The sequence below is a fragment of the Corvus cornix genome, chromosome 7, assembly GCF_000738735.6.
Source record: "Corvus cornix cornix isolate S_Up_H32 chromosome 7, ASM73873v5, whole genome shotgun sequence".
Lineage (NCBI taxonomy): Eukaryota > Metazoa > Chordata > Aves > Passeriformes > Corvidae > Corvus > Corvus cornix.
The window spans coordinates 15,367,137-15,379,710 of record NC_046337.1 but is presented as its reverse complement, the minus strand read 5'-3'; the positions used below and the strand labels follow the sequence as shown (position 1 = coordinate 15,379,710).

Below are 12,574 nucleotides of genomic sequence, written 5' to 3'. Positions count from 1 at the left end.
GTGTTCAGGAGAGCCCATAGTGCACAAAATGGAAGGAAAAAAAAGAAAACATGAGAGTTTGCTTTATTTTTTCCCAGTATCTTGTTTCTCCCTGTGCTCACAAGTGCAGGCTTCAGTTCCTTAAAGTGAAGAGCAGGACAAAAGATATGGGGTGGCCCTATGGAATACTGCCCATGCCTGCAAGGCAGCTTCCCAGGCACCCTCTCTGTGCCCCTCTTCTTTCTTTTTAATGGCCATCTCCCGTGCCGGTGAGCACCTGCAGAAGGGATCGGGAGTTGTGTTTCAAAGCTGCTCTTAGTGGAATTTTCCAGGCCGCCTCCGCGGCTGGAGCCAGCCCCGTTGGCTTGCGTCCCCCGCCTCGCAGCCTGGCCGCCTCTCCCCCCGAGCCGCGATTTTATTGTTGTTGCCATTCACTGGGCTGATTATTTAGAAATGCACCCAGGCCACCTCCTTCCCTCCTGCTCTCCCAGCCCTTTCCCCGCTCCCAGCCTTTTCCCCGAGCCGGGAAAGCTCAGATGCGTGTGCCGAGCAGTGAAGAGGGGAGGTCAGCGGGTGTGAGGCGTGGGTCCCATGCGGAGCCCCGGGGAGTGAGGGGAAGCAGCTGATGGCTGGTTTTCCTCCACCAGCCCGTGGGAAAGGAGTTGGTGTTTTAAAAGTGCACTTCCTGGAGCGTGATGCTGGCCTTTCTCCTTTTTTTTTTTCTTCTCCTTTTTCTCTTTTTTTCTTCCCTAATATGCTGACCAAGGGGAGCATGAGTGCTCAATGATTCTGTGGGAAAAGTAGAGGGGACAGTGTTGTCACCTCTGCTAGTGGGTAGGAGTGAGTCCCACGGGGCTCTGCGCTGTGCCCCTGATATTCTGTGGGGTTGCTGTGCACTGAACCTGGCACCATCATCCATGAGCCCGGATTAACCTCTTCATCAGGCGAGGTGGGATGGAAAGTGTGTTTGGGTGAGTCGAGCTCCCCTGCCCTGTGCCAACTTTGTCTGTGTTCTTGGGCTTTATCCCAGCCCATGGGGATCTCCACAGCCCAAGAAAACCATTCTCCTGTGATGACTTGCTCACTCTGTTCTTCCCCCCAGGCTGTGGACATTGGTGGCTCATACTGCTGGGACCTGGGACGGAGGTTTGGGGGGAGATGGAGGGGAGACGCTGATCTCTCCTTTTAGAACGGCTTTGCACTGGGGACAGAGCAGCAGTGGTTTTTTAGGGTTCCCTGCACCATTCCTCTGTTGGGTTCTTTCTTCTTGATCCAGTGCTCCCTCTGCCTTGGGCACTCACAAAACCAGACTTTTTCCACTGCTGTGGTTGAAGCCACATCTGGCTGTGGGAGCAGGGAGGCAGTTGAATCCAGCTGTCCTTGTGCTGGGTGATCTGGTCCTTTCCCATTATGATGCTGTCAGGAGGCCCTGTTACTTCCCTGCTCTGCAGGGCTGGGCTGTCTGGGCTAATCTCAGGATGCTCTTGCCCCTTACACCTACTGCTGGAGGTTGTCCCTGGAAGTCTAATGGTGCTTGGGAGGGCTAGTGCAGCAGTTCAGCCACTAGCCACAACCCTGCCTTGCTTTATCACCTGGTCTGGGGTCGCTGCTGTAGGGTGTATCTGCTCCAGCTACCCATGCTGGTCTGGGGGTTTGATGCAATTGAGTTCTGAAGCTGAGACCTCTCAGGTCAGACCTGGAGCATCTCCTGCTCGTCCCCATCTCAGCTGGCAGCTCCTCACCCCTCTACCACCCTGTGCTTGCCCTGCAGGGGTGCAGTCCCGGGAGAAGCCTCTGGAGGAGAGCGCTGTCCCTGCCCGCAAGCGGACCCCCAGTGACAGCCACTATGAGAAGAGCTCACCAGAGCCCAGCTCGCCCCGCAGCCCCACCGTCCTCTCACCTGAGGTGGTCAGCACCATCGCGGCCAACCCTGGAGGGAGGCCCAAGGAGGTGGGCTGGAGTAGAGGAGTGCTGGGGTTGGGGGGTGGCTGACTGGGGACAAATGCCTCCAGGGAGGGGGATGGCTTGGTCAGCATTCACAGCATCTGTTGCATTGGGGATCAATGATGCTTCTTGTGGTGGTGGTGGTAGTTAGCAGGGAGGAGGTGAAACCCTTCTCTTTGCCCCCTCTCCTTGGGGTGTCCTAGAGGTTTGTGCCCATCATAGGGACGGGACTGACCCTTTCTTCTGCTCTCCCCAGCCTCACCTCCACAGCTACAAGGAAGCCTTCGAGGAGATGGAGGGTGCCTCCCCCACCAGCCCACCCTCCAGCGGCGGTGAGATTTCTCCCCCCACCCCAGCCTTCCCTGTGTCACCACAAACCCCTTGCTCCAACAGCTGTAAGTGCCATGGCTCTGGGAGGCAGAGGGGCTCCGTGGGTGGCTCTGGGCAAGCCAGAAATTTGCCAAGGGTCAGACAGCTCCAGGTTCCAGACACCCACCGCCATCTTAACCACTCCTCATCTCCATCCTCCTTTCTCCTCCACATTCTGCCACTCCGTGCTGCTGTCAGCATCCCGCTTACTTCAGCATCCCATGCTTGGCACCCTCATCTTGGCTTTTTCCCACCCTCCACTCACTGGGGTGTTTTTGGATGGGATCCAAAGGTGGGATGAGGAGAGAGGCATGCTTTCACCCCATCAGGGTCCTGCATCTCCCCATCTTTCCTGCCAGCATGGCATGAAGAGAAGCAAGACTGCTGTGGCGGGTGAGTGGGAGGGAGCCAGGAGGGAGTGAAGATCAGGAGGGCAGACTCACACACCATGTCACTTCTTGCTCGCAGTTTCAAAGGCAGGAGGGGAAAAAGGCTGGGATGCATGCCCTTTGTGTGCAGCTTGTCTCCGCTCCTCCGGTGCAGCGTCTCTGTTCTTACTAACCCTGACGCACTCACGGTGGGTTTGTGTGGACTGGGTTTGTGTGACCAGCTTGAGCGACAAACCCTGAGGAGCAGCCACACGTCGGCACAGCCTGACTCAGGCCAGAGCAGTGCAGTGGAGCAGCTGGTCAACTGGGAAACCCATTCAAAAGATGGCAGCCCCCCCATATCCTCTAAAACGCTTCTGTAGGCTGAAGGCTGAGGGATACTCTAGGGTTGGGGATGCTTGGGCTGAGTGCAGCCCCCTCTGATGCCATGTCCTGGTTGCAGTGAAGCCACCTGCCCCCCCCACAGCTCAGCCTGTGGGGCTTGGGGTTGTTCCCTTCTGTACTGTTGCTCTTCCTTCCCGGCACTCCTCTGATGTTTGAGCCCTGTCTCTTGGGAGGAGGAGACGAGTGTGGGAGCATCGTAGGGGTGCTTGGCAGCTCAGAAATGGCCCTGTTGTTCCTGGGGACTGAGAGATTGGCCCTGGGGCAGCAGCAGCTCCTTTGGCAGTGGGTCAGTGGTTGGGGGATGAGTCACTTGCAGAGGTGATGGCAACAGCCTGGCTGGGGTTGTGGCCCCAAGGCCGTGCTGCTTATCCAGTGTCAGCCAGAGAAGCCTGGGAAGCTTGAAGCTGCAGCTTTCAGGCTTTGCCAAAGTGGCCCTGGGGGATACAGGAGCAATTCCTCTCTGTTGGGGGATGGTGGTCCTGGGAGAATTCCTGGCCCTGTGAGGATCCTGATGCTCATCAGCCAGCTGAGGTGTGAGCTGACATTGTGCCTTGGGGTCAGCTGGATTTGAGGAAATCAGACACCCACTGGGGAAGGTGCTGCCATCTTAGTTTCCCAGGGACTTGGCTGCTCGGCTGCTCCAGCCCCAGGCTGCTGGGCAGACCTAGCCTCAGGGCAAGGGTCTGGCTTTCCTCTGGAGCTCCCACCACCCACCGCCTCCCAGCCTCGCCACAGGCCCTGTGCCTGTGCTGCCAGTCAGAGATGTTCGAACACTGCTGGAGGCTCGTGCCCTTTGGTCCCTCTTGCTGAAGATGATGCCCTGAGGTTTCCCCTGGTATGGGAAAATACAGTGTCAGGGAGATGAGGCAAACCCAGTGGGTAGGAGGGGAGAAGAGGTGCAATCTGCGTGGGGCGGTCTGCCCTGCCCTGTGAAACCCTACCGCCATCCGTACCATAGCCATACAAACATGCAGCTGCTCCTGGTGTGTTTGTCTGGGCACAGGGGTGCAGACCTCACATGTACATTGCCACCCCTCTGTGTTAACATCCTTGCCCACCCATTGAGCTGGTCTGGAGGGCAGGGTTTTTTTGGCAGTCCTTCTTTCCCGTTTATGGGGGTGATGGGCTGCTTTGGGACAGCTGGATTCCAGCTTGGCCAGACGTGGGGATTGGCAGAAAGGAGTTCAGGTGTGGGAGAGCTGGGTTGGGATGGCTGCTCACATAGGGGAAATGAAAGGGGCTTCATGCCTTTATGCTGGGACTTTGTGGGGATGGTGAAGGAGATGGGGTCCGGGCCTGTCCTGGTGGGAGTTGTCCCCTTTCTCCATCCTGCTAGCTTTGCAATAGGGCAGGGTGCTTGTTCCCAGTCACCTCCTGCCCTGTGTCCTCTCCCAAATGAAGAGGGGGATCAGTATCCTTCTGCAGGGTGTTGCTTCATACTAGGGCATCTTGTGTTCTCAGCAGCCCTCCCTTGCAGCCAGTGGGTGGGATGGGCTATGGGGGCTCGGAACCTGTGGGCAGCTCCAGCCTTTCTGAAGCGTCACCTCCCACCCCTCCACTAACACTCCACTTGTGTCCACTGTGCCGACAGTGCGTTCTCCCCCTGGCCTGGCCAAGACCCCGCTCTCAGCACTGGGGCTGAAACCCCACAACCCGGCTGAGATCCTGCTGCATCCAGTGGGAGGTGAGTGTGGGCACGGGGACTGCACGCAGATTTTTTTGTGGGGGCGTCTGTGAGGATACCCTGGAAGGGTCCCTAGTTTGGAGAAGGCACTTCCACCTCCCTTTTGGCGCCAGGTGGCCCTGGGGGTCCTTGTCACCTTTTGTGGGGACTCTGGGACTGTGTAAGCGTGGGGGATGCTGGTGCTGCCCTGGGGGGCTCAGCACAGTAAGGTCTTCAGCGGTGAAGGCTAGATAACCCTGTGGCCCTGTTTCCTGCCCAGCCCCATATTCTTCCCTCTCCCACCCCCTACATTCCTTCTCCTCTCTAGGACAGCTGGAGACAGTTTGCTCTCTGGGAGCTGAGCCTGTCAGCCAGAACAATATCCAGAGCTCTTTCCATCCTGGACAGCAGTCCCTGAGTGCAAAGGCCCTACCGTCCTGGGGATGTGTCCTGAAGTAGCCTGCCAAGCCAGACCTCACTGCTTCCCAGCACCCAGGGCCCCTTCCTGAACCAGCTCAGGGCTGAGTGTGACCTCCCCAAATCCATCTGAGCCTGGGGGCAACAGGCTGATTGAGCTCACACTGCAAGACCCTTCTCCCTCTGCCTTTAAGGGCGAGCTGATGCTTATTTGGTGCTTGCTGGGCTTCTTGGAGCAGCCCTTTGGTCACTCTCTGCTGCACTGTTCCCTCTTTCTCATCTGAAACCAGCCTCCTGGGTTTTGGACATAATTTCTGGGATGTTGATGTGAATTGTGGGGGTTTCTGAGGCTGGGTTTCAGTTTGGAGCACAGTGTCAGGAGGTGTGGGGCGCTCCTTTGTGCTCTATGTGCCCCTGCCTGAGAAAGGCAGAGCTGCTTAACTCTGATTTCTCTTTCTGTCTCGCACCTCCCTTCCTCCTCTTCCCACTCCCATCACTCCCCTGCCCCTCCGTCCCTCAGAACTAGAAGGGGAAGCAGGCGGTGACTCTGAAGAAGGTAAGAAAGGCTTTTCTTTCTCTGTCTCTCTCTTCCTCATGCAACCTCACTGTTGGGACTGTGACTCAGAGCAAGCCCTGGTGTCTGTTCCAGCAGCCTTCCCTTGCGCTGTCCCTCAGGGATGTAGGAGCCTGAGTCTTGCCTGTCCTGCTCCCTTTAGAGGAGGGGCACATCATGCCTTGTGTTGTGATAGGATTTCTCAGTGTCCAAGTTGGACCTGAAGGTCTGTATTTTGTGTGGCAGTCATCTGTGGGGACTGAGGGCTCTTTGTCAGCGAGTGGCATCCTTACTGGTAGCACGCTGGGGATGCTGGCACGCTACGGCCAGCTTTGGAAGAGCCTGGCGGGCATCTGGGAGCAGCAGCCCCAGTTTTAGTCTCCTGCCCTCCCCTTTTCGCTTTGCTGTTGTCATTCAGAGTGAAAAATAAAGCAGAGTGCAGCACAAAAGGTCAGCGGGCGCAGAGGCCACCAGTGTGTTGCCGGCTCAGCCGGCTGGGCAGTGGTGCAGCACCGGCAGCTGGTGCACATCTTCCTCCAGCCAGGCAGCTGCCCAAAGTCCTCCCACCTCTCCTGTCTCTGGGTTGTGCCACTTTGGGGATGCCAAGGATGGGGCTGAGCTGGGACGTCAATTCAAGAGTGGCTGTGCTGATGGTGCAGGCACTGCGGGCTCTGGGATGGCACATCTTGTGTGGAGACAGAGGCTTTGGGAGTGGCTGTGATTCCTTGGAGTACTGCCTGCTATGTAACGGTTGTTGGGTGGTTTTGCTTCCTCCTTTAATGAATTTTTGGGCCCTCAGAGCTGGGATGAGGAACTGTGTGTTCAGGATGGGTTTTGGGGAAAGGGTGTCTCTTCTTGGTGGGTGCGGTGCTTCCTCTTGCCCTAGCAGCCGTCAGCATTTCTCCTTGGAAGTTTCTCAAAATGCACATAACCCAAACCTGAACATTGTGTAGTACTGGAGAAAGTGTTTCCTTGAAAAGAAACGTTCTGCTTTCAGAACTGATTTTTCAATGATGGCTTTTTGGATACATTAAAGGAAGCAAAGCTGGGATAAAATCAGGCTTTTCCCTCATAAGTTCCCCCAAGCTTTACCATTTCTGTCCAGCTTTAAGCCTCCAGAGACTCATACATTGCCTCTCCTCTCCTTCCCACTAAACCCTCAGGAGCTCAAGCTGTGCTGCTTCTCTGTCCGCTTGCATGATGGTTGACTCCCAAGCAAGGATGTCCAGTGACCCTGCACTGCCCAGGCTGAGTGGCCACCATGAGCCTCTTGCCCTGCTTCATCCTCTCTGATAAAATGATATTTTTGAGGATTAAATCTATGGTTCTGAGAAGGGACTGATATTTTGGCTTAACACTGCTGGCTTGGGACCCTCTGCACTCAGCCACACACTCTAGGAGGGTCCCTGCCCCTCCGTGCTCTGCCTAGCAGATCCCAGCTGGAATGGCTGGCCTGTGTATGGGGCTGGAAGATGCTTTGGCAGTGTGGGAGCTCAGGATGTGGCTGTCAGCTCTGAGGAGGCTTTAAAACAGCCTGACACAGATGCAGCACTGGGGATTTCTGGCCACAGCGCAGCCCTGCTCAGATCTGGGATTCCCAAACAAATGCCCATCTCCCTGGTGACTCAGAACTTCTCTGTTCTTCCACCCATTTTCCCATCTCCAGAGTCCCTTACAAGAAAACACAAGGAGGCAAGGTCAGATTTTTCAGCCTAAAAAAATCCTGCCTGAAACTTCCTAACTTTTCTTTTCATTTCTCTTGTCCTGAATTGAATCAAAGTACTGGAACCTGTGCCCATGGCCACACACCTCACTGGCACAGCCCCCAAGCCCCCTGCTGCTGCCTTTTCAGGAGAGGCTGGCATTTTCACAGCCCTGTGGTCTTAACCTCTTGCAGGCTGACTCATATGTACTGTCTGGCTAATTTTAGTCTGGGCTGGGGAGCTGGGAAGGGGAAAAGTGAGTAGCTGTGAAATTAATTGAATTACCTAAGCTGCGATGAATTTCTTGCAGCTGCCCTGGGCAGTGCCTCATCCCTGTCACTCAGGATGTCCTGCCTTAGATGCTGGTACCCAGCCTGTGTAGAGGTCCATCATCTGGTTTTGGCCCAGATCTTTCCTGGAGTTGCGCAGGGACATCAGCCTAAGGGAGGGATTCCTCCTCCCCTCTCCACACACAGATGGGGCACAGAGATGCTGCAGGGGAAGGAGTGGGACCTATGACAGTCTTTTTCCTTGCATGTCTCTGCTCCAGCTCTGAACGTGGAGCTGTGCATTGGCGTTGCTGACTGTGAGCAGGCCAGCTTGCCAGCAGGCTGAGCCAGAGCCCAGCTGTTATGACTAATAATAACAATAATAATGTTTGTCATGCTAATTACTACTGCAGAGCTGCTTTGGGCATGGACCTGCAAGGCTGCCCAGCCCATAGCATTTGATGCCAGTGGGTCTTGCATAGGGCAAGCTGAGGTGTGACACGGCTGCAGGGCTTGGGGGAATGGGACTGAAGCTGCAGCCTGTTCCTCTGGTGCAGCCTTTGGTGGGGGCTGTGGGGGCTGTCATAGGGATGGGGACCAGCCTGGGTGGAACAGGAGGTAGGGGGAAAGGTATGAGAGAGGACTGGGTCTGGTGTCTGGCATGGCTGGTAATGGCCAGCCCAGACTGCTGCTCCTGGCACGGGACAGCTTGGCGGCTCTAAAGGAAAATTGCTTTTCTTGGTCGTGCTCATGGGCTCCGGTTTCAAGCTGGGCTGGGAGTGAAAGTGTTGGATGCTGCACTGGAAATAGCTGGAGTAGCCCTCTGGTCTGCTGCTGGAGATGGCTGGCAGAGGTGGGCCACAGAGGGCAGGGACCACGGGGCATCGTCATCAGTCCTGTGTGAGTCAGTGTGGGCTGGGCAGAGTCACCGGCTCTATTTTTAGGGGCTGTGGATGAGCAGGGAGCAGGACGTGTTCCCTGTGGCATCCTGGGTGGGAGGGACGCTGACTCAGAGCAGGGTGAAGGGGCTGTGGCATGCAAAGGGATCGTGGTCCCGTGTTCCAGTCCCCTCAGGAAAAGCGGTGACCCTGTTTCCTGTGCCCTGGCTGGGGTCTTCAGCATTCTTGAAGCAACTTAAGGATCCTGAATGAGCCAGATGTGTTTTTGCACAACTTGTGGTGGAAGAGGTAGGGGGAAATGTTCAGCTGGAGGAGGTCAGCTCAGGCACCTTCACTGGCATGAAATGTGGATCCAGGGAGAAGGGTGTGGTCCTCTTCCCATGCAAGCTGTAGGCTCATCTGTTTCTGCTTCTCTTTGCCACAGAGCCCAGGAGCTATGTTGAGTCAGTGGCCCGCACGGCCACAACGGGCAGGGGAGGGACACTGCCCGCTGCCCAGCCTGCTGCCCAGCCCACTGCTCAGCCCGCTGCCCAGCCCGGAGGCCCAGAGGTGCCCACGAGGAATGGCACTTTCTCCAACTCCTTCATCGCCCCCAGCCCTGTCTCCACCAGCAGCCCTATTCACAGCATGGATGGGTAAGGCAGTGGGTGCAGGTCCCAGGGACTGGTGGGGCTGGGGCTGAACCCTGCCTGGTGCACAGGTTTAGAATCACAGAATCATTAAGGCTGGAAAAGACATCCAAGATCATCGCGTCCAGCCTTTGACTGAACACCACCAAGCCCACTACGCCAGAGCACTAAGTGCCATGTCCAGCTGTTTCTTGAATATCTCCAGGGATGGTGCTTGCTCCCACATTTTAACTGCCTTTGCAAAGACCCGCATCTCTCCATGCAGGGTTTGGGTATCCCGGCCAGCTGTGCACCTCAGTGCCCTGAGAACACAAATCTGGGTCACTGCTGGTTGGTTGGTGGTTACTGGACCTCAGAAGCCTCTCACTGGGAAGGTGTCCCCTGGAGTGGGAGGAGGGATGGGTTGTGCTAATTCCTAGCCCTGGGTTAGGCTGAGCCTGAGTCCTCCAGGGTGAGATGGAGCGATTGTCCCTGTCCCCTGTCCGCCCTGCCCACGAGGTGTTCTGCACCCACACAGGCTGGCAGGGCAGAATAAATCAGGTGTTTGCTGGGAGCAGAGCTGGGAAAAGGCTCTGTTCCATAGAAGGTCATACTTTGAGATGGAACTGGGTTTCATGGTGGGACTAAAGCTGCCTCTGGTTGCTTTCATGCAGCTGGCAGGACCCATCCCATGGTTGCCTCTGGACAACCAAGTAGCTGCCGGGCTCTATGCCTCAGTTTCCCTGTGCGCCACGTGCAGGAGGGTGCCAGTACCAGTCAGCAGCAGGAACAAGTGGTGGAGCTGAATTCTACTTTTCTTCGTCTCTCCTCAGGGCCTCCCTCCGCAGCTACCCATCAGAAGGCAGCCCCCATGGCACGGTTACGCCTCCCCATGCCTCTGCTGAGCCCCTGTACCGGTCACCTGTTGGCTTGCAGATGCCCTCTGCTCACAGCAGCTACCAAAACTCGTCTCCATCTTCCTTTGCAATGGTCCAAGGAGGGGTCCCGGGCTCTGCATACAGCAGCCCCGACTACGCTGATGGCCGAGCTGGCCTCCAGCCAGAACCCCAAGCTCGGCCACAGCCACAGGTCAATGTGGTGGGGGTGCACACCCTGCCAGGGAGCCCCCGCAGCCTGCACCGGACAGTGGCTACGAATACACCGCCCAGCCCTGGCTTCGGGCGAAGAGCCATCAACCCCAACCTGAGTGGTGCTCCCGGCAGCCCTGGGCTGAGCAGGCATGCTGTGGTGGCCCATGGCAACCTGGTGGCCCCACCAGGGAGCCCCAGCCTGTCCAGGCACCAATCAGCAGCAGCCACATCCCCTGGCAGCCCCCTGTATGGCTACTCCAGCCCGGAGGAAAGGCACCTGACGCTGTCTCGGCAGAGCAGCTCCTCTGGCTACCAGCCTCCCTCCACGCCGTCCTTCCCTGTCTCCCCAGCATACTACCCTGGCACGAGCACGCCGCACTCCTCCTCCCCAGACTCGGCTGCCTACCGCCAGGGCAGCCCCACGTCGCAGCCTGCGCTGCCTGAGAAGCGGCGGATGTCAGCTGGGGACCGCTCCAACAGCCTCCCCAACTACGCCACTGTCAACGGCAAGATGTCCTCACCCCTCTCCAGCGGCATGTCCAGCCCCAGCGGTGGGAGCGCCGTTGCCTTCTCCCACACTCTGCCGGACTTCTCCAAGTTCTCCATGCCAGGTAAGGGATGCTCTTGGAGGTCCCTGTGTCCCCCTGCCCTGCTCAAGGCTCTCCCCTCCTCCTCCTTGCTGGCTGTCAGGAAAGGGATTGCAGCCATGTCCTGATTTACCCCTCCTGTCCATCCGCAAACCAAAGGCACCGCTGGGGCTTGGGCCATTTCCTGCGCTTTCTGACAAATCCAAACAGGAAAAACACCGACCAGCATCTCTGGCATAAACAGTGCTCAGAGATGTGTATGGGGAGATCAAAGCTCCTGGAGACGACTTTTCTCTGCCGTGGGGATGCACTGACCTCTTGGCCTCATTCCCAGTGGACTTTACCCCACTGAGACCCCGCTGCGGTGCTGCCTCCTCATTTCAAATGGTGCCGTGCCCTGGGTGCCGTCCTGCCTGGAACACTTTTGCCAGCTCCTGTTACAGACACCTTGGTGACGCCAAGATCGGGCTGATAGGACCAGGGGAATAAAGCTGTGGGGCAGTGGTGGCTCCAGCTGCTGGGCCAGTTCCTCTGCTGAGCGGGCAGCCCTTTGTGGGGACGCTGGCACTTGTCCTGGCCCCGTGATTCCTGTGGCCAGGGACCTTTCCCAGTGGGGAAGCATGAGTAATTAAAACCTGTAACAATTAACAAGCAGCTTGGAGAGGGGAGCGAGCCCCCTGCCTCTCCGAAGGTGACCAGACTGCAGAGGGCTGATAACATGTCTCCAGCAGAGATGCTATCCAATCCTCTTGGTTGTATGCCTGGTTGTTTTTGGAAAGCAGGTGGTTGTAAATGTTGCCTGAGTAAATGACAGCTTCATGGCCAGAGGACCAGCTCCAGTTGAGGCTGTGCCACTGGTGGGCACTGAAGAAGGCACAGTCAGGCTGGGGCTGGGGCTGCTTTGCCCAGGGTGGATTGACCCGTCCGGTTCTTCTGCACAGAGCAAAGACAAGGGAAGAAATTTATTTTTATGAAGTATGAGCCAAATCTTTAACATTAGAGAGCAGTGAAGGTCCTCTGAAGTCAGAGGATCTCCCCAGCACCTCCAGACATACCTCTTTCCTCCAACAGTTTTTATTTCACCTGGCCAGCTTCCTTTAAAATGAAGAATTCCCATTTTGTCTGTGGCTGCGGGCCAAAGAGGCTCACCTGATGCACAGCCCTTCGAGGGCCCTTGAGCTTGGATTTAGCTTTAGATGCCCAGCAGCCCCATAAGCTCCAGGGGATTATCGGCCTGTCTGGGTATGGGGAACTGGGTTGAGGTTAGTGCAATGTGGCAGGTCTGAAAGGAGGTGGATGTATTAATGCTTTGGCTGGATGTAGGGTTTCAGATACAGCATCTTTTAACTTTTTTCTTGTCTTTTCTTCCCTTTCCTGCAGACATCAGTCCTGAGACTCGTGCCAATGTCAAGTTTGTGCAGGATACTTCTAAGTACTGGTACAAACCAGACATCTCCAGGGAGCAGGGTAGGTAGATGACAGAGGGTCAGGAGTTGGGGTGTGTCTGGGATCGCAGGGATTAGCAAGGATTTCCCTTATGGACTGGGTTGAGAGTGAGGGTGAATAATGGCTGCTCAGGCCGTTGCAGATGGGGGTTGAAGCCCCATTCATCTGCAGGTTTGTGTGATGTGGGCTCATCAGACCTCCTCTTGGAGAGGAGCTCCAGTCCCTGGAGTGTGCAGTGGGTCTATGTTTGCAGTTTGGGGTGCAAAACACCCA

The 12,574-nt window shown here is 56.6% G+C and overlaps 1 protein-coding gene across 11 annotated transcripts in view; it reads left to right on the top strand.

The window, feature by feature from the left end:
• Nucleotides 1–12,574, top strand: part of TNS1 (tensin 1) — a 68,974-nt gene that overhangs the window by 48,006 nt on the left and 8,394 nt on the right. For 7 of the 11 annotated variants that reach the window (XM_039554587.1, XM_039554590.1, XM_039554589.1 and 4 more), the window contains 7 exons: nt 1,751–1,929; nt 2,180–2,318; nt 4,657–4,749; nt 5,666–5,701; nt 8,994–9,204; nt 10,011–10,879; nt 12,236–12,322. In XM_039554587.1, coding sequence (XP_039410521.1) covers nt 1,751–1,929; nt 2,180–2,318; nt 4,657–4,749; nt 5,666–5,701; nt 8,994–9,204; nt 10,011–10,879; nt 12,236–12,322 — 1,614 coding nt within the window. The remainder of the gene's footprint in view (nt 1–1,750; nt 1,930–2,179; nt 2,319–4,656; nt 4,750–5,665; nt 5,702–8,993; nt 9,205–10,010; nt 10,880–12,235; nt 12,323–12,574) is intronic. The other 4 variants (XM_039554586.1, XM_039554588.1, XM_039554584.1 and 1 more) reach the window with 4 other exon arrangements.